Source organism: Anopheles cruzii, chromosome 2 (genome assembly GCF_943734635.1).
Source record: "Anopheles cruzii chromosome 2, idAnoCruzAS_RS32_06, whole genome shotgun sequence".
Lineage (NCBI taxonomy): Eukaryota > Metazoa > Arthropoda > Insecta > Diptera > Culicidae > Anopheles > Anopheles cruzii.
In genome coordinates, this window is record NC_069144.1 from 18,811,850 (window position 1) to 18,828,002 (window position 16,153).

The 16,153-nt window shown below is 45.5% G+C and overlaps 3 protein-coding genes across 3 annotated transcripts in view; 1 reads left to right on the forward strand and 2 right to left on the reverse strand.

The window, feature by feature from the left end:
* Positions 1-725: 725 nt before the first annotated feature.
* On the forward strand, positions 726-1,808 carry LOC128278602 (uncharacterized). Its single transcript, XM_053017331.1, has 3 exons — positions 726-1,231; positions 1,329-1,475; positions 1,560-1,808. The coding sequence occupies exons 1-3, from the start codon at positions 726-728 to the stop codon at positions 1,753-1,755; spliced, it is 849 nt and encodes a 282-aa protein (XP_052873291.1). The 3' UTR covers positions 1,756-1,808.
* A 153-nt stretch (positions 1,809-1,961) lies between these two features.
* LOC128275140 (group 3 secretory phospholipase A2-like) lies at positions 1,962-9,592 on the reverse strand. Its single transcript, XM_053013548.1, has 6 exons — positions 9,353-9,592; positions 7,445-7,632; positions 6,770-6,939; positions 5,741-5,935; positions 5,243-5,330; positions 1,962-2,335 (listed from the first exon to the last, which is right to left on the reverse strand). Exons 2-6 carry the CDS (start codon positions 7,630-7,632, stop codon positions 2,233-2,235), a joined length of 744 nt encoding a protein of 247 aa, XP_052869508.1. The 5' UTR covers positions 9,353-9,592; the 3' UTR covers positions 1,962-2,232.
* A 3,516-nt stretch (positions 9,593-13,108) lies between these two features.
* LOC128278603 (uncharacterized) overlaps positions 13,109-16,153 on the reverse strand; it is a 28,197-nt gene continuing 25,152 nt past the window's right edge. Inside the window, exons 9-13 of the mRNA XM_053017332.1 lie at positions 15,823-16,088; positions 15,489-15,754; positions 14,927-15,360; positions 14,693-14,840; positions 13,109-14,593 (exon numbers count right to left, since the gene is read on the reverse strand). Of these exons, the coding sequence (XP_052873292.1) occupies positions 13,208-14,593; positions 14,693-14,840; positions 14,927-15,360; positions 15,489-15,754; positions 15,823-16,088 (2,500 nt within the window). The 3' untranslated portion in view covers positions 13,109-13,207. The remainder of the gene's footprint in view (positions 14,594-14,692; positions 14,841-14,926; positions 15,361-15,488; positions 15,755-15,822; positions 16,089-16,153) is intronic.

Below are 16,153 nucleotides of genomic sequence, written 5' to 3' on the forward strand. Positions count from 1 at the left end.
ACTACAGCCACTAGTGCGCCCATGCTGTGGCGTTCTGTTTATTGTTCAAACAAAACCGCCCGGCCTAGGGACGGGCTTGCTGAAGTATCTGTGACCGTCGTGCGAACAAATAGAGAAACTCATTCTGCATCCCCAGCTTGCCTCATGGCGTCGATGGTAATGAATAATCCATCAATGGGCTCACTCTTTTGGCGTCAGCCGATAGTACCGCAATCCAGCGATCGCATCAAACGAGGGCCGTGGCACAGCAGCCGTTAACCGTGCCTTCGGTGGGTCGCGCGCCACTGGGTGTCTGCGCCTCCAAAGGTTTAGCGAAACGCCGGCAGCCCTACGTGAAGATAAAGTTATTAATTCATAAATGACGATAAGTGTGACAACATCCGACCTTCCGCTTCAACTAGCAACCCCATCGTTCGTTAGGAGCTTGCTCTCCATGGTTCAGTTTGAAGGCTGGCTTCCTCACTATCTTGGCTCCCCTTCTGCCCCTCTCTCTCACTCTCTTCTTTTCTCTCTCTCTCTCTCTGGCTCACTTTGACCCACTCAAGCCTCTCGCATGCTGCACTGTTTTGTTGTTGTTTCTTTTTCCCTTCTGGCGTGCCATCAACAATGATGATCCTACAAACGCCACAACCCTTTGCGGCGTCAATTCGGTGTTATAATAAAAAGCGCGCATTAATTGTAGCTTACCGCCCGTGGGAATGGTTCAGTCTGTGTTTGGCGATGAAATGGTGCGTTCGTACGCGGTAATAATTAGTACATTTCTTTTGACCGTCTGCGATTTCGCGTGGACCAGACTGGCGATCCCACGCGACGATCGATTCCATTTGCGCGCGCTTCACCGTGCCTTGGACGAGGGCTACGGTGAAACATTGGCACTTATTCTACAGAATTACGTCATCGTCAACAGTACGTGGAGCAATCCCACTTACGTCAACTATGATCAGAAGTTGATCGTTGCTCTTCAAAATCAGCTAGAGGACCAGGGTTACGAGACGAGCCTGCATCATGACGGTCACGGTGCGGCGTTTCCTGTGCACGGTGGTCTGAGGTTCTTCACGTACTACTGCGGGCCCGGCAACTGGTCAACCGACGGTAGCACGGTACAGAATGCGTACTTCTCCAGGATCGATCAGTGTTGCAAAAGCCACGACGAGTGCCCGGATACAATAGTGGACCGGGGCGACTACCGACGCTACGAAGAGCTTCCTTACAAACCGCAAGTCTTCACCAAGTCAGTGCATACTCGAAACGAAGTGATACGTGATACAGGAAAAAAGGGTGTTCCGATTGCTCATTTTTTATTCCATCCTTCGGCGTTCCCTCGGCAGACTGCGCTGTACCTGTGACGTAGAATTCCTGCACTGTCTCCAGAACGTATCGACCTTCTTCTCTTACGCGGTCGCATGGATATACACCAAATTTCAGCCCCACTGCTTTGAGTACGAATATCCTACAATGGACTGTGTTGCCAAAAAGTGAGCCTAGACCAGACCGGGGGTTTGCGTGGCGCCGACTAATCCGATCTTGCGTACTGATCCTGCACATCTGATTCGTTACAGAAATGACGGACTGTTCTCGGCCGATCGCTGCCAAACGTACATGGTTGACAATTCCATCAGGCGCCGTTGGCAATGGTTCGACGTACCTTATATCAGCTTTAATCAGCTCTTTTTTCCCGAGGTTGAGTACCGTTACGAGATAGATTGGCTAAACATACTGTTTGCACGGGCAGCCACCAAACAGGCAAAACCGTAGCAGCACCCTCATGAGAAACGCTGGGAATCGTTCTGACAAAAACCAATATTCATGGCATATATTTGTACATTGTCTTACGTTGGGAGTTCTGAAAAGTATGACTTACGGCATCCTGTACATTGTTGATGTTTTTATAAAATGTTATCAAAGAAACGAGTACGATGGACGACACAACATGAACTGCATCCACAACTTCGTACCGACTTATCTATTGAAATAAATGGAATTTTATTATATGGCTCACAGACGAGCCTTAATTTATTTTCCCTTTCAATAGCAGTACACATTTTTCCAGCTATTCTACGCTCGGAGCCCTTCGCTCCTGCTTTGTGGAACCGTAAGTGAGCTATCGATCAAAACTGTCTTTGGTTTCACTTTCAGTGTACATGTTCAGTAGTGCTCCTCGTACATTGTTCCAGTAATGCTACTTAAATGCTCACCAAACCAAGGTACAATTCCTGAGTGGCCAAGAGGGTTCTACTTGTTGGACTTTTGCTGCATGATTGGGACATACTTCTCACTGGGCCGATACTTCCATCTCGAACACAGCTCGTCGGCCTCCGTCTGGTTGAATCCCACTCTTTTGAGTTTGTGCGTTGAAATGAAACAAAAATTGTATTTAAAAGAAACGCGTTATTCTTGGAAGAAAGTGAAATAAATTTTGCGTCAAAAGCGGTTGTAACAGAAGCGCAATGAAGCCTCCGGAATAATTCAACGACCCATCACCATAACTACAATCGCGATATCCATTCCCTCCACCTGTACTGTAGAAAAATGATGCGACTTACTATCATTTTGCCGATATAGTCGTTCGGGTTCCGCCACGTCACACAGCTTCCGGCTCACCAAGCCCTAGCTCGTTTTTAAATTTGCATATGGCTTTTGAACCTTTTGTTGTTCAACAGCACGCACGTCTTACGTTCATATTAGCACGTTTTGGGTAACGATCTGGGAAATCACTTTCATGCAGTTGGGGACACGAGTTCCCAACCACAGCTCATAATGTTCTAACGATAAAATAATCTCTCTCAATGCAGAGTCAACTGAACGTCAATTTTCTTAAAATCCATTTTCTGTCACGGCAGTATACGGTTTCTCTAAAACGAAGCAAGATCTTGGGCATGTTTGCTCATAAAATAAGTATCAACCTACTTTAGTAATACTACTTCGCTCTTCATAATTCTACAGGAGGGAATGCCACACTTGCTTAGTTATTCGGTTACTGAACTATCTCGACATTCTTCGATTTTTTAACCATATACAATAGACTTTGTCGTTAGAAAGTAGCGAGTGTACCCATTCAACGGGCGTACGAAAAGATCCTTAAACAGGTTCTGTGAGATCAAACCGAACGAATCGAACTTAAGACGACTGCTGCTGTGGACATCATTGTTCGAGCCGGTATCGAACGATCGCGAGTTCCTAAGCGTATTGTGCGTGACATACTTGCCGATGCTGTACGGCAACTGAAATGTTCCGGAGCGATAAAACTGCATTTGACATTCGGTACTTCCTGTGTAATCGTCTCTGTAAAGTTTTCCATAAACCGAGCCCAACAAATTTAACGGATTAGGTTTTATCAAATCTTCTAAACATACAATCTTCAAATAATATAATATTTATTTACCATACGGGACATATTAGAGCATATGATTGCTTATCTATCCCCGAACATGTTTATGACTTGAAATAACTATAAAAGTACAGAAGCTTATTCAAAAAATAAGACCAAGTTCATGTGAACTTTAATCAACCGAATCAAACGATCGAAACTAACCAAGGCAAACACACCACAATGATGAATAACATTGTTTAATCTTTTGAAAAAGTACCTCCATTTGATGTTGCAAATCGAATAAATGATAGGCTTTAGCAACCCCAAATAATGTTTTCATTTTCACCACGAACAAAAGACAAAAATGGGTCAGCGGAACAGCCGATGAACAATGAGCGTTGAACCTGTACAGTGTGTCTTTACTTGAAACAACGACATTAACCTTTTTCACAGGCGCCTGCTTATTTTAAGTATGGCATTTCTTTCAACTTGATCTCCTAGTTAGTTGCGATACCATAAATTGTAAGCCAAAACATTTGTTCAAACTAATTTCGAAATCACTCGTCACACCAAAGTATTGTGTATTGATTGGAAATATTCTTCATGTAATTTTACCATTTTGTCCTACAACAGAGTTTCAACTAGAGTTCAAAAATTTAAAACAAGGCAGAAGCAACAGACGTTGTTTTCACTCCACCACGAAAGAGATGTGGTTTCGGAGGTCGCTTGAAGCGTGCGCCGGACAACGATAGGGAGGGGGACCAGACCAACGGGACCGTGTCATTTTGGAATTTGAAGAAGAAAAATAACCTTTTCAATAATTGGTGAGAAGTTGTAGCAAGCAAAAAAAGACAAACGTCTTGAAGTTACTGTCTAGGCCAGCTTGGATGCTAGCTCGCGCCAGTAAACTGTTGTTTCATTTGCCGAAAAAGGTTGATGTTAATGTTCAAAAGGTTAAACAATGTTGTTTAACTAGTTCATCTTGATAGTGTCCCCTTAAAACAAAACCGTTTCTTTAATATTGTCCGTTAGAAACGTATTCCGAAAAAAATCAAGAATTGTCCCTGGGCACTAACAATCCAACAATCTATCCAATCTATCAAATCCACCAATAAACCTCAACGAAGCGCGTACGCTCAAACACGAAGGATACCGAAGATGGTTCGCGGCACACGGTACTTTTCTGTCCTCTCAAATCTGTTATTGTGGCGCTGCTGTGGGTTAAAGTCCACAGTCAAGGTCGAAAAGTTTCCGCCACTCAAGCCCCCAAAACCACAGCTGGCGTGGCGGAATTGATCGCCATGGTGGGTCTGATGGGTACTGGACCGCCTTCACTGGCCCATTCCTGACCCACAAAATTGACTTCACACGAGTCACACATTCCCATGCCATTGGAGGTGCAGGCACCCGATGCCAAGCGGACAGTTAAAAGATCGACCACACCGTGTGTGGAGGCTCGTTTCGTTTAACTAGCCTCGCGTAGCACCTTCATCTCTCGGCTCCTCGCTCGAGCGCTCCCTCGTTTCGGTGCCCTTCCAAGTCCCTGTCCCTTATCGCTCTGTCGCCTATGTGGCGGATCAGGGCGCGCGGCTGTCATCACTTTCAGCGCAATCGTCTCACATCCGAGAGAAGAGCTCGGGGTGTCCGAATCGAATACGGCGGCCCAAAACGCCCTTGAAGGCCCCGGCGGCACCGAAACCGCAACCGAAGCTGTTTGCTAATCACATCACCCGAGTGCCTCGGAAGGCAATTGCGACAGTCCTCAGCTCAGCTGGTCAGCTCGTTTTGAAGTTGGTCATTTTGGAACGACATTCGGCGGTTCTCATTGTGATCGAGCACCATGCGAAACGGCTGCGCTTCTCTTGCTTTGCTGCCCTGTTAATCGATCAGCGGCCCCGCTGTACGATAAAAGCGCCACGTGAATCTACTAACCTCTGCCAAATCGAGCACGGCGGTTTCTCTCCGAAGCATGTCACTTGGACGACGTTGAAAAAAATCGCACCGAGCGTGTTGGCCGTTTCTGTGAATCGAAACAATTAAGAAATATAGAAAGCAATCAATGTTCCCGACTGTATATTATACAGTCAAATTAATTCATAGTCAAATAAGCAATATTTCAGCAACAGAAGATTCTCGTTTGCTGGCTGTTATTAATTTGTTATTTGCTAAACCTGTTCGTATACAAAACCTTCAAATCATCTTTTGCTTACTTCATAGCTTGAAGGTTTCCAAAATGTAATAAAATTTTACCAAACGAATATGAAGCTTTACCATTTTAATTTTAGCAACGGATCACAAAATTACCTCTGCATCAATTGTAATATGCGACCCAGTTATGGTAGGTAGTAGTACAAACTTAACGTTCTGAGCAATTTTAGGTATTTGTACGTTGCCAAGTGAAGAGAAATGTATCAACTTAACCCATCCTACCAGTATTTAAGTTCTGCAAGCATCTTCTAAACCGAGCATCACAATCGCAATGAGAGCGAGTGAAGGGTCCACGATTGCACAGACCGCGCCTACACTCGCCCGGCAGCAGTATGTTGGGACAAAGATCATGCTCCCTGCAACACTGATCCTCTGCTGCGTATCGCCCCACGTCCGAATAATTGGCTGCAATGCTTCCTGTAGATACAAACATTTAAAAAAGATGTTAGACTTCAAACCACTTCCTACAGTTCTTCGTCGAAGGTCGAACCCACCACGCAATGTCAAGACCGAATTGTAAGAGCGCTTAACAATTAACGATGCTGTGGCAACACCTTAAAAATCAACTACGGAAATAGTGATTTCTTCCCAATGTTGCAAAAAACACATTAAAGTAGCGGAACAGAAGTACAGATTATTATTTTGGTCAGTCTTTATGTACCGTGTTAATTCATTAAATCATCCTTCCAACAATTCCCTTGCACCACTTTACGATTTTTTTCTACCAACTACTAAACAATGTTAGAAACAGTAAAACCCACATCACGTTTGCTACAACTAACAGATTGAATCATGTTTGAAAAATAAATGCAAGATGTGGGTACCCGCCGACAGTGTGAGCTGAGCTCTGAACAACCTTGGTACGTTATTTGATGTTCTACCCTTGAAGAATCTTAACTAAGACGATACGATACGTTAAGGAGTAAAAAATCCGCCATAAGCAAATGTCGATTAGGCAGCTCGAAGACCTAGCAAGAAGGTATTTTGATTGCAGCCTTGTAATTAAAGCATTTACTAGATTTACTAGAATTGCAATTTACTTCCTAGTTTCAAGTAAACTGCTTCTACCGCATATTTGAATGTCAGTCAGGAACTATGGTAAAGGTCCACTACAACCTTTATCACTTGACAACGGTCCGATTTGGAAGTAGGTTAGTCATTGTGAAAAATGAAAAGATCTGTTAGAAGAATTTTATACCACGCTACTCGGTTACTAGTGGGCTAAATCGCATTTTGGACAACAACGCATACCTGGTCCGCACCACTTAGTACCAGGATAGATGAACCCCAGACCGCCTTGCAGTTCGCCTGAGATGCCGCTCGCTTCGCTGCATACTTCCTCGAGAGCAACCACCGATTCTCTCGGCACCTGGCGCATCTTCTTGGAATCGGACGCCAACAGCATTCGCTGGATGTCACCCCTGGAACAAGGCACTGTTCGAATTAATTATGCATGTCACACTGAAAATAATTACACAATAATTTAAAACACCTCACAAAAACAAAGAAATTTCCAAATCGGATCCAAACTTTTTGCTCCTTTTGTGGAGCACTTCACGAAAACATTCTTTCAATTTCTTCTGTTTTGCGAAGCAAACAAACCATGCCGAAGTGACATGAAATAGGGTTCCAACCTGTTATCTTGTTTTTTATTTACTCCTTTTCGACGAGTTTCCGTTAAGCGAAATCCCAATCAACAACCGGTTTTCTGTAAATAAACCGACAGTAGATCAAAATAACTGGCTAGAGGTGTTACGCAGTATGCCTGGGGCATTAACACATTACGCCGGCCATGAACTTCTTGCATCCCAACCTCATCGACTTCTGGTAACCCCGTTCAAGATCACTTTTTTAACTCAAGATTCGATTGCTTCTTAGCCACAAACAAGGCGACCTTGTCTGATGGCCGTAGGTAAACACACTTACCGATCAGAGTGTACTTTGCAGTACGGAGGACGACTGCTCAGCTCAACCATTCGTGTCATCCGGAAGTCGGCCACCAAAACGGAGCTGCATGCTGCGTACTCGGCACGATAGATTGTTGATGCCAGCAGCACGACGATTGTACACAGAGTGCAGCAGAAGCCGCTTATCCTCCAACTCCGGTGTCTCATCTGAAAATTGGCCATTTTCACCTGAAAATTAGTTGTGTGTAATTCAAGCTAAATCGATAAAGCTACCTCAGTTCCACTATTGAAAATATCAGATTTATAAATCGCTGCCGCGTTTAGTTCTCAAGCTTTGGCTTAATTTTTACCCAGTTGAAATACTTTCTTTTTAACAACCTGCTCTTTTCGATGGTTTTGTTTTTTGTTAGCCTACTTGTGTAACAGTTCTTTGCTTGCTACATTGCTTTTTATATAGCTTATTCGTTTAGAATTTTAAATGAAAATCCAGTATAAAATAAGTTATTCTTAATTTACCTTCATTCCCGGTTTTTTGATATATTTTTTCAGAAGGTTACGAGTAATGTAACGGAGAAATGTACATAGAGTTTAATAAAAATATTACCCATCAAATATTGTGGGTTCTGGGCTTGCTCAAAGCCACGGGCCAAACAGTAGACTATGGTTTTAAACTATTTGAAATTAAGCTGCTCGTGCATCGGATTTACTCCTTGGTCAACAGCCGTTTTTAAAGATATTTAAGTATTTTGCATATTTTTTGTGCCTATCTACAGTGTGGAAGTTTCGTCAACGCGATGAATATTTATCTGCAGAATGTTCCTGGCCCACAGACAAGGCCTTCCACTTCGCAGGAACTTGGCTTTCCTTTTTTTTCGGCGATTTCTCACCATCGAACAGCATCATCTTACTATGCCGCGTGGTGGCAATGACCTCGAGCTAACAGTGAAACGGTCCACCCCGAATCATCGATACGTTCCTAGGGTTGCTTTGCCAAACCAAAGGCAAACGCGACGACAAGGTGTGCCTCAATATCGTTGGCACATCTATGCTAATCATAGTGACCTTCAGAACCGGTACACTAATCTACTGAAAAGCGCGACTTAATCGCCGGTATCAGGCGGCACCGTGCCGAGGAGCCGCAGAAAGTTCATGCACGATTCCAGTTTTGATGACTTTGGTATGATTTCACATACTTGGGGTTAATTGGTCGAAAATTTTGATATATGCGGATGCTTTGTTCCAACCCTGACGCCCAAAATGATGGTTGGTACTGTCCATTTTAACAGAACCTAGCGATCGTTTCAGATATGCAAATGCGTCGCAGTTCAAACCTGTACTATAGCCGTTTTCGTTTTATTTGCCCCGGACAGATTTTGCAACATCTGTCCGGGGACCCATTTATTCAGTGTAACGAGAATAACGCTCGTGGCACCACGCTTTATTTCACAAACATCCACTTTTCGTTCCCATTTTCGTCGCAGCATTCTATAGAACCAATGGAACCAACCAAACACACTCCGACTCGTTCGCACGCCGTTCGAGCTATCTTCAATCGTCAGTTGGGTGTCACACATTCATAAATGAATCGCATTCATTCTCTAATAAAAACCTAATTTTTCACTTACGACAACAAGCGTGCGGCGCAAAAACGCAAGAACCGATACTCTGAAGCTACCACGGAAGCTATGTCCTTTCGCAGGCCTAAAGCTACACACTACCGATGGGCACAGGTTTTGTTTCCTCAAATTGAACCTTACTTCCTCTTTCGTTTGTTATCATTATTTAACTACAATAAATTTGTGTACTTGCGCTCACTGTAATAAATAGACAATTTAGCATGACGCCACGTCCAAAACCATAAAACACAAGCGTGGTCTACCATTTCACGATGCCACAAACAGCCCGTTCATCACGTTATCCAGCTTACCTTAAAAATTCACGACTATTTTAAATTTTAGAGCTGGACCTGGTATGTCACGAGCTAGTCCCACCAACAGATTGTTCGGAACTCGAAAACAATATTTGGAACCTCACAAAAGCACCTCAACTTCACTCTCCAAGGTGGCGCGAGGACTTGATCATTCTATTGACCACCTAGCCCACGAAAACAGTTGAAGGCGACGCCGACTCCGATCGCGTTTCCGAACCGAATCGCCGTGTGGTAAAATGTCAACTGATGCGCCCAAACGGACGATGCGAACGGTGCCGCGCTTAAAGTAACCGAAAGCGGGACCGTGTTGCTGATCGCTCGCTGATGAGCGACGCGAGCTGGTGGACGGCTGCTGATACCGATTGGGCATTGGGTCAATCCTATGGCGAACATTTTTCATGCCGCTTGGCCAAGCAGACTTAAACGCTTGTTTATACCGCCCGTCAGCTTGATTGCTCCGTTGTGTCGTGTGCTTATTTTTCATTGCTTCAACTCCACTGGCTGCCTCTAGCTTAAAAGGCAACGGAGCATTTATTTTCAAAACAATCGATCTGCTTACTTTCTCTATCACCATGCAAAAGTTCAGATTTGTTATAATCCTATCAATCCCCTATCTGTAGGTTAGACTCTCATGCTACAGAAAGGGTTGGGCTGGTAGTATGTCAATAACCCTCTTTTGTTTCCAACGGATTTTTTACGATAATGGTAAGTTCTACACGTTTGCTACTTCTTTCAAATAAATGAATATTAGTTAACTATCTCACGAACACGTGTGTTGTATCCGTTGGCACACAGTAACACCCCAACAAAAAATTTAAACGAGTACACTGCCGCACAACACATTGCGTGCAACATATGGTCAATAATGCAATTCTGCAATACAGTGTGGTCAACCAGTTTTGAGATTGGAATTCATTAGCAGCCCGTTGTTCGAAGCACGCTATTTTGCGGGTCCGCCGGGACGCCATCCGAAATGGAGCGATGAACACGACACAAAAAACGGCAAATAGTAACCGTTTTTTTGTGAAACTTCTAGGCAACGTTCTCACGATCAAGTTTCGTATGATTTCAAATGGATATCCTTGCTCTTTACGAAGATATTCGAACGAAGAAAAAAACGGTAATTTCTTTAATAAATTTCTGTTACAAAATTGCAAATCTATTGCTCCGACATTGAATAAATGGTAATAACTTGCAGTCGTCCCAACGAGCACACGAAACAGTGTCTCAAATGTTGATTTACTAGCACGAACCTTTTGCCATGCCCAAACGGTGTTTTCTATAACGGAGCATCCGTGGCCGATTTAATAGGCGCCAAACTCAAATTTCCTTCCAAACCTCCTGAAAATTAAAACGATTGAAACACTCCTGACAACAGTGTGGTTCATTTTGGATTTTATTTTAATTGTTTGTTTACTTTTAGTTATGTATTATCTCACTATCTACTCGGTCTTATATTCATATCATATCGGTTTATTTGTTTTTTTCCTTGTTTCTGCTTACTATTATTATACTTTCACTGTTTCTTGAAATTACAAGTCGTCACTCTAGTAGTTTGTATGCGCGCTCGCTTTCACTTTTCAAGATTTTACCTTCTTAATTATCATCATTCACCCGGCCCCTTTTATTCGGTTGCTTAAAGTATATGTTGCAGTATTTTTTTGCCTTTTTCCCGTCTGTATTTACTGTACCATAATCTTCGTTTGCAATCGTCACTACATTTAAAAATCAAAACAAAAAAGGATAATATAATGCGTAAACTTAGACTACAATCTTGATACAATCAAACAAAAAGATTCCTTACTCTTTGCGGTTGTGGTTTATACAGTATACCTACTATACACAACTATATGCTTCCTCGGGTACAGTTATTTCACTAGACGGCAACACTGCGTCATCGTTAGCTGGCAGGTTGTTTCTACACGGCCCGTAACGGCACACTTTAGCGTGCACATTTGCAAGAAAAGCAAGCCCCTTTGCCCGTAAACGTGCACCATTGTTTTCTGCACTGTAGGATGGGTGTTTCAGTTAATCTCACCCCCGCGGTATGTCTACACATTTTGCCCAACGGTATCATCCTACGTTGGAAAACCTGAGAGACTGTAACCGAAAAGCCATACAGGCCAACGTAACAGTTTGTAAGAGAAAATTTTCATTTTCCGTATCCCATTCGTTGGGATGCCTCAAAATAAACTTCTACCATAGAAGGTACAGAGTCTATTCTAAACACATTTCGTGGGGCAAACTGAGAGGGCAAAATAAAAACGGTTTACCGCGGTGTCACAGCAGTGAATGGTTCTTGTTTGCAACCGTTGTTCGCATAGTTCCTGGTCGCTATTTTTTTCTTCTTTTGCCAGTTTTGCAGGTTAGCGTTTTGTAACTTTTCTTGACTACTTCATCAATGCTATATGCGGTATTGCGTAATGTGCTGTACTTCTTTCCACATGCGCCGCGCGGTCACGTTTAGGATCTGCTCTACAATTATACTATTACTCTTTCGATCGTTAGTTTTGTATTATCTCTGTACTTTTCTGCCCTAATAATCTCATACTATTTCAGATTCTGGCTTGATGATGTAAGTGCGTAACAGTAACGATAAACACAAAAACCGAATCGTTCGAAGTAGACACCATGTCGTCCAATTGAAGGAAAAATAACTTCAGTGCATTCAGAGCGTTGATGAAAAATCGAAACAATATACTACAAACAATGTCCACAATCTTTCTTTTGGTCTCGTTTTACACATCCCGTTCCGTTTTCGCTCTCGCCAACCAGCTTTTATCGGCTTGAAGATCATTTTTTTATCACTGCGACGATGTTGGAGCATCAAGTAAAGAACACGTTTGAATAGAGTTAATACACTTTTTCACGCGCTTTCAAAAGCAGTAGAGCAAATGGAGCGAAAGTTTAATGTCAAACAAAACTGACATCTTTTGCTGCGCGTACAGTAGAAGTAGAAGAAATTATACTTTTCTCTTTCGTCCTTGTCAGCATCGATTCATTTCTAAACCTGGTTATTGGATTGTTTTCACATGAACCTGATGATGAATCGTTCCCTGCTACTAACCTTCATTTATTACACACTCCAGCTGCGTGATGGAACGATTTCTCTCGCCTTATGCTCTGTATGATAATTCAAAAGTTTATCATTTGTTATCGTGTTATGTGTATTGTGGGTAAAGTCTATTCCGTACTATCAGTGCCTATTACCACCAGTGCGCGCTTTCGTTCTCAGCCCCCCCTTTCTCTTCATATAAATCTTCTATTTCTGACTTTGCTTTCCATTGAATTTTCCCATTTTTCTTTGAAACATTGTGTATCGAGAGAATAGACAAACTTCTATATTTTATTTGATATTTTACTTGCTGAGTGTGTTTTTTCTCGTTGTATGGTTTTTATGCTTCCGTGATCGTGATTACTGTTTCCGCCTCGTCGGGGGTTCGACACAGCCCGGCTTTGTCCGCCCAACTGCTTAAGGTCCGTGCCCCACACAGAGCACATTTGCATGGTTGTAAAAAGCAAGTTAGGCATTCGCGTTCGCGTTGCAAGATGCCGAGACCCGAGCGATACTTTACGTGCTCGCCCAAGCATCGACCCAGTCCCGAAAGGGAATACTGTTTATATTGCGCATTGCAGCAAAATCGTTCGTGCTTACCAGACCAAATTGTTCTTGATATGTCCAAAGCATTGCTCGTTTCCTGGATTCCACACCACCACGTCACCCTTTCCACGATGCCACACAGAGAGAGAGACAGAGAAAGGGGCGGCACATTTATTTAGACAGAAGACACTAGGTCCAGCTGCGTTACATTCGTGACAGTTTTCGCGACAGCTCCAAAATGCTTCTGTGTCTTAGTCTTCGTCGCTGAGTGCTTCGTATTGAGCTGACAGGAGAGGCTTTGGTTCGAGAACTGTCGGATGGTGTCGATCGTCAACCAAAACACTACCGCTACTTCCCATGCTTCCAGCATTGTTCACGCTGGCGTTGCTACCGGCAGCCCCGCTAATACTTAACGACATACTGTTGCCGGTCTTAAGTCCAACGGGTGTGTTGCCACTGTTGCTGTTGATGCCACTACCGCCGCCAATCGAACCGGACTTCGATGACGTGGACGACGACAGCGACATGGTGGCGTGACCCGATGTTGGCCCTACTAGCGGTACCGGCAAAGTGGGCGCTCCGCCGGCCACGGTGAGAGCACTGAACGGATAGGCATACGTTGGCGGTGTAGTGAACGTTGTGATCGATTGCTGATGGTACGCATTGTGCACGATCGAGCTGACCAGTGACGTGGCCACACTCGCTGTCGTTGCAGCTGCAACCGAAGAAGCTGGCACCGATAACGACGTAACGTGCGGAGAAGACTGTTCATCGCGTGACGCTGGCTGCCCGTCGCCGCCACCGCCGCCGCCTGTCACCGGTGTTCCGCTGCGATCCACGGTCAACTCTTTTACTTGATGGTGCGCCGGTGATTGGCGATGGGGAGAGTGGTTATGAAAGCTTCTCGGTGACTGTTGCCGTTCGTTACGGCCACCAGCTCCATCCACCAGCACGACCATCGAGGGATCGGAAACGCGCTGGCCTCCATCTTCCGTGCGCATGGCTTCGACGATACGGTTTTTTACGTAAAAATCAAGCGCAAAGTTATCTCGCACGCCCACAGTACCACCAGCACCAGGGTTGGTGCTTGCTCCACCAACGCGGCCTAGCGTTGGTCCCGGGTGGTAGAATGAGGATGCGTCCGGAGACACGGACTCGTGAAATTTATTCCGTGGTCCCGGCGACTGGGCCAGGCGAATGATGTGCCGATCATGCGGCGTATGCCGACCGGGCCCTTTTTGCGCATCGTGCTGCTTTTGCATAGTTTCCTCCTTGCCAGGCGTTGTTACCGCCGCAGGACGACGATGCTTCCACTGGTCAGCCACAAGTATGGACTCGGCTCCCGAAGTACCGGCGGCACCGTAAGGAATGGTCGGTGGGCGTAGCGCCAAAAACGGGTTCGGGCTCGTCGTGTAATCATTGGTAATGATCGACTCGGCCAGTTCGCCAATCGTAATATTTTTCAGGCCACCCACGTTGTTCCCACTAACCACAGCCCCAGCGTCACGCCGGTGATGGTGGTGCATCGCCGATTCCGGGTCCAGATCAATGTTGATCACGTTGGGCGAGTGAGATTTGCTACCGTTGTTCTCACTCATAGCTTGCACAGCCGATGACCGGTGATCGCGCGAAGGAAACTGCAAACAAAAAACAAACAAGCGGTGTGTTAAATTGGCATTCCGTACGGCAACGTCAAGTACGCCCATCTGATGCCTCCGGGCAGAGAAATTACTCACATAAGCCGAACGATGCGGGTCCCGACTCGACGGTAAAGGAGGATCGACAGCCGTTTGACTAATTTGATGGGTTATGATTGCGTCAATCAAGTTCGCTGCTGTTAGCGACCCATCAGAAGTGTTCCGAACACCGACAAGATCGATTGATCTGCATGGCAACAAACAAAGGCAAATATTTATTTAACACCGTTTCGGCATCCATTTAAAAAAAGGGGTGCTTCCCCAACAACGTACCTTTCCCGACGGTCTGGCACAAATCCTTCGTAGTGCTGCTGCTTCCGACGGCGATCGTCCGCTTCCTGGTGTCGTTCCAGCCGCTCACGATCGCGGTCACGCTCCCGTTCCCTCTCGCGCTCGCGCTCCCTTTCGATATGGTCACGCCGTTCGCGCTGGTCTCGTTCGCGCTCCCGCTCACGCTCCCGTTCACGCGCCCTTTCATTCTCGCGCTCCCGCTCACGCTCCCGTTCCCGATCGCGTTCCCGCTCCCGTTCCCTTTCGCGCTCGGCCCGCTCAACCAAAATCGTGCGCTCCAGTTCGGCTCGCTCCCGGAAATGCATCTCCTCACGCCGGTCCCGATGGTCTAGGTGCGATTCGCGTGCGTACCCCAGCTGCTGAAGCGATGGATGCAAAGGTGAGTGTTGCTGCTGATGCCGACGTTGCAGATCAATCTTTGGTTTTGGTTGTTTTGTCATATGTTTCAATAGAAAGGGTTAGCATATTAGCACACGCACGCAATAGGGCGAACGCACCCGTATCGAATAGGCCGTACAAGTTAATACAAGTCACTCTTTATTACCTGCTGCTGCTGTTGCTGCTGCTGCTGGCGCAGATGCTGATGATGCTGGGCTGCGGCCGCGGCAGCTGCGGCCGCTTGCTGGTGCTGTTGATGGTGCAGCTGAATCATGCTTGGATGGTGGTAGCGGATGTCGTGGTGATGGGAACCGATCGGGCCGACCGTCAGCGGGGCGTGCTGTTCGATGATCGTACGTTTGTTATCATCCTTGTGCGGAACCGTCATCGGAGGCTGCTGTACGGCCAAATCTACGAAGGAAGTGAAGCCATCTGGAAGCGCGTCGAAAAAACAATGTAAATGCGTGAAACTGGCCCCTGACCCCGCGTTGACAACCTACCCTGCAGATAGTGTTGGGAAACGGGTGGTGGCGGAGGCTGCAGGAGATATCTGGCCGGTGCGGGGCTTGGCGGTTTGCAGGAACTAGCGTTTCCGCTGCTGATGCCACTGCCCGGTCCTCCGCCAGAGTTTCCAACACTGCTGTTGCTACTGCTGCTGTTGCTGTTACTGCTGCCAGTGTTGTGCCGTTGGATGACACCCTGCCGTTGCGGTGGAGGAGGCGTTCGATGGGGACTCGATGTATTCTGTCCGTACACCGGTGAGATTCTGTGTGGTGGGGAGATTGAACCGAAAGAAAGGATTTAATGTAAACCTGAGCTCCCAGAGTCACA

Excerpts from the sequence above, each read along its gene's own strand:
- LOC128278602 (XM_053017331.1), top strand. The coding sequence starts at position 726 with ATGGTGCGTTCGTACGCGGTAATAATTAGTACATTTCTTTTGACCGTC. Across the intron at positions 1,232-1,328 it reads AAACCGCAAGTCTTCACCAA|ACTGCGCTGTACCTGTGACG; the intron begins GTCAGTGCATAC and ends TTCCCTCGGCAG. Across the intron at positions 1,476-1,559 it reads ATGGACTGTGTTGCCAAAAA|AAATGACGGACTGTTCTCGG; the intron begins GTGAGCCTAGAC and ends GATTCGTTACAG.
- LOC128275140 (XM_053013548.1), bottom strand. The coding sequence starts at position 7,632 with ATGAGACACCGGAGTTGGAGGATAAGCGGCTTCTGCTGCACTCTGTGT. Across the intron at positions 5,936-6,769 it reads TACTAAGTGGTGCGGACCAG|GAAGCATTGCAGCCAATTAT; the intron begins GTATGCGTTGTT and ends TTGTATCTACAG. Across the intron at positions 5,331-5,740 it reads CTTGCAGAACTTAAATACTG|AAACGGCCAACACGCTCGGT; the intron begins GTAGGATGGGTT and ends TTCGATTCACAG.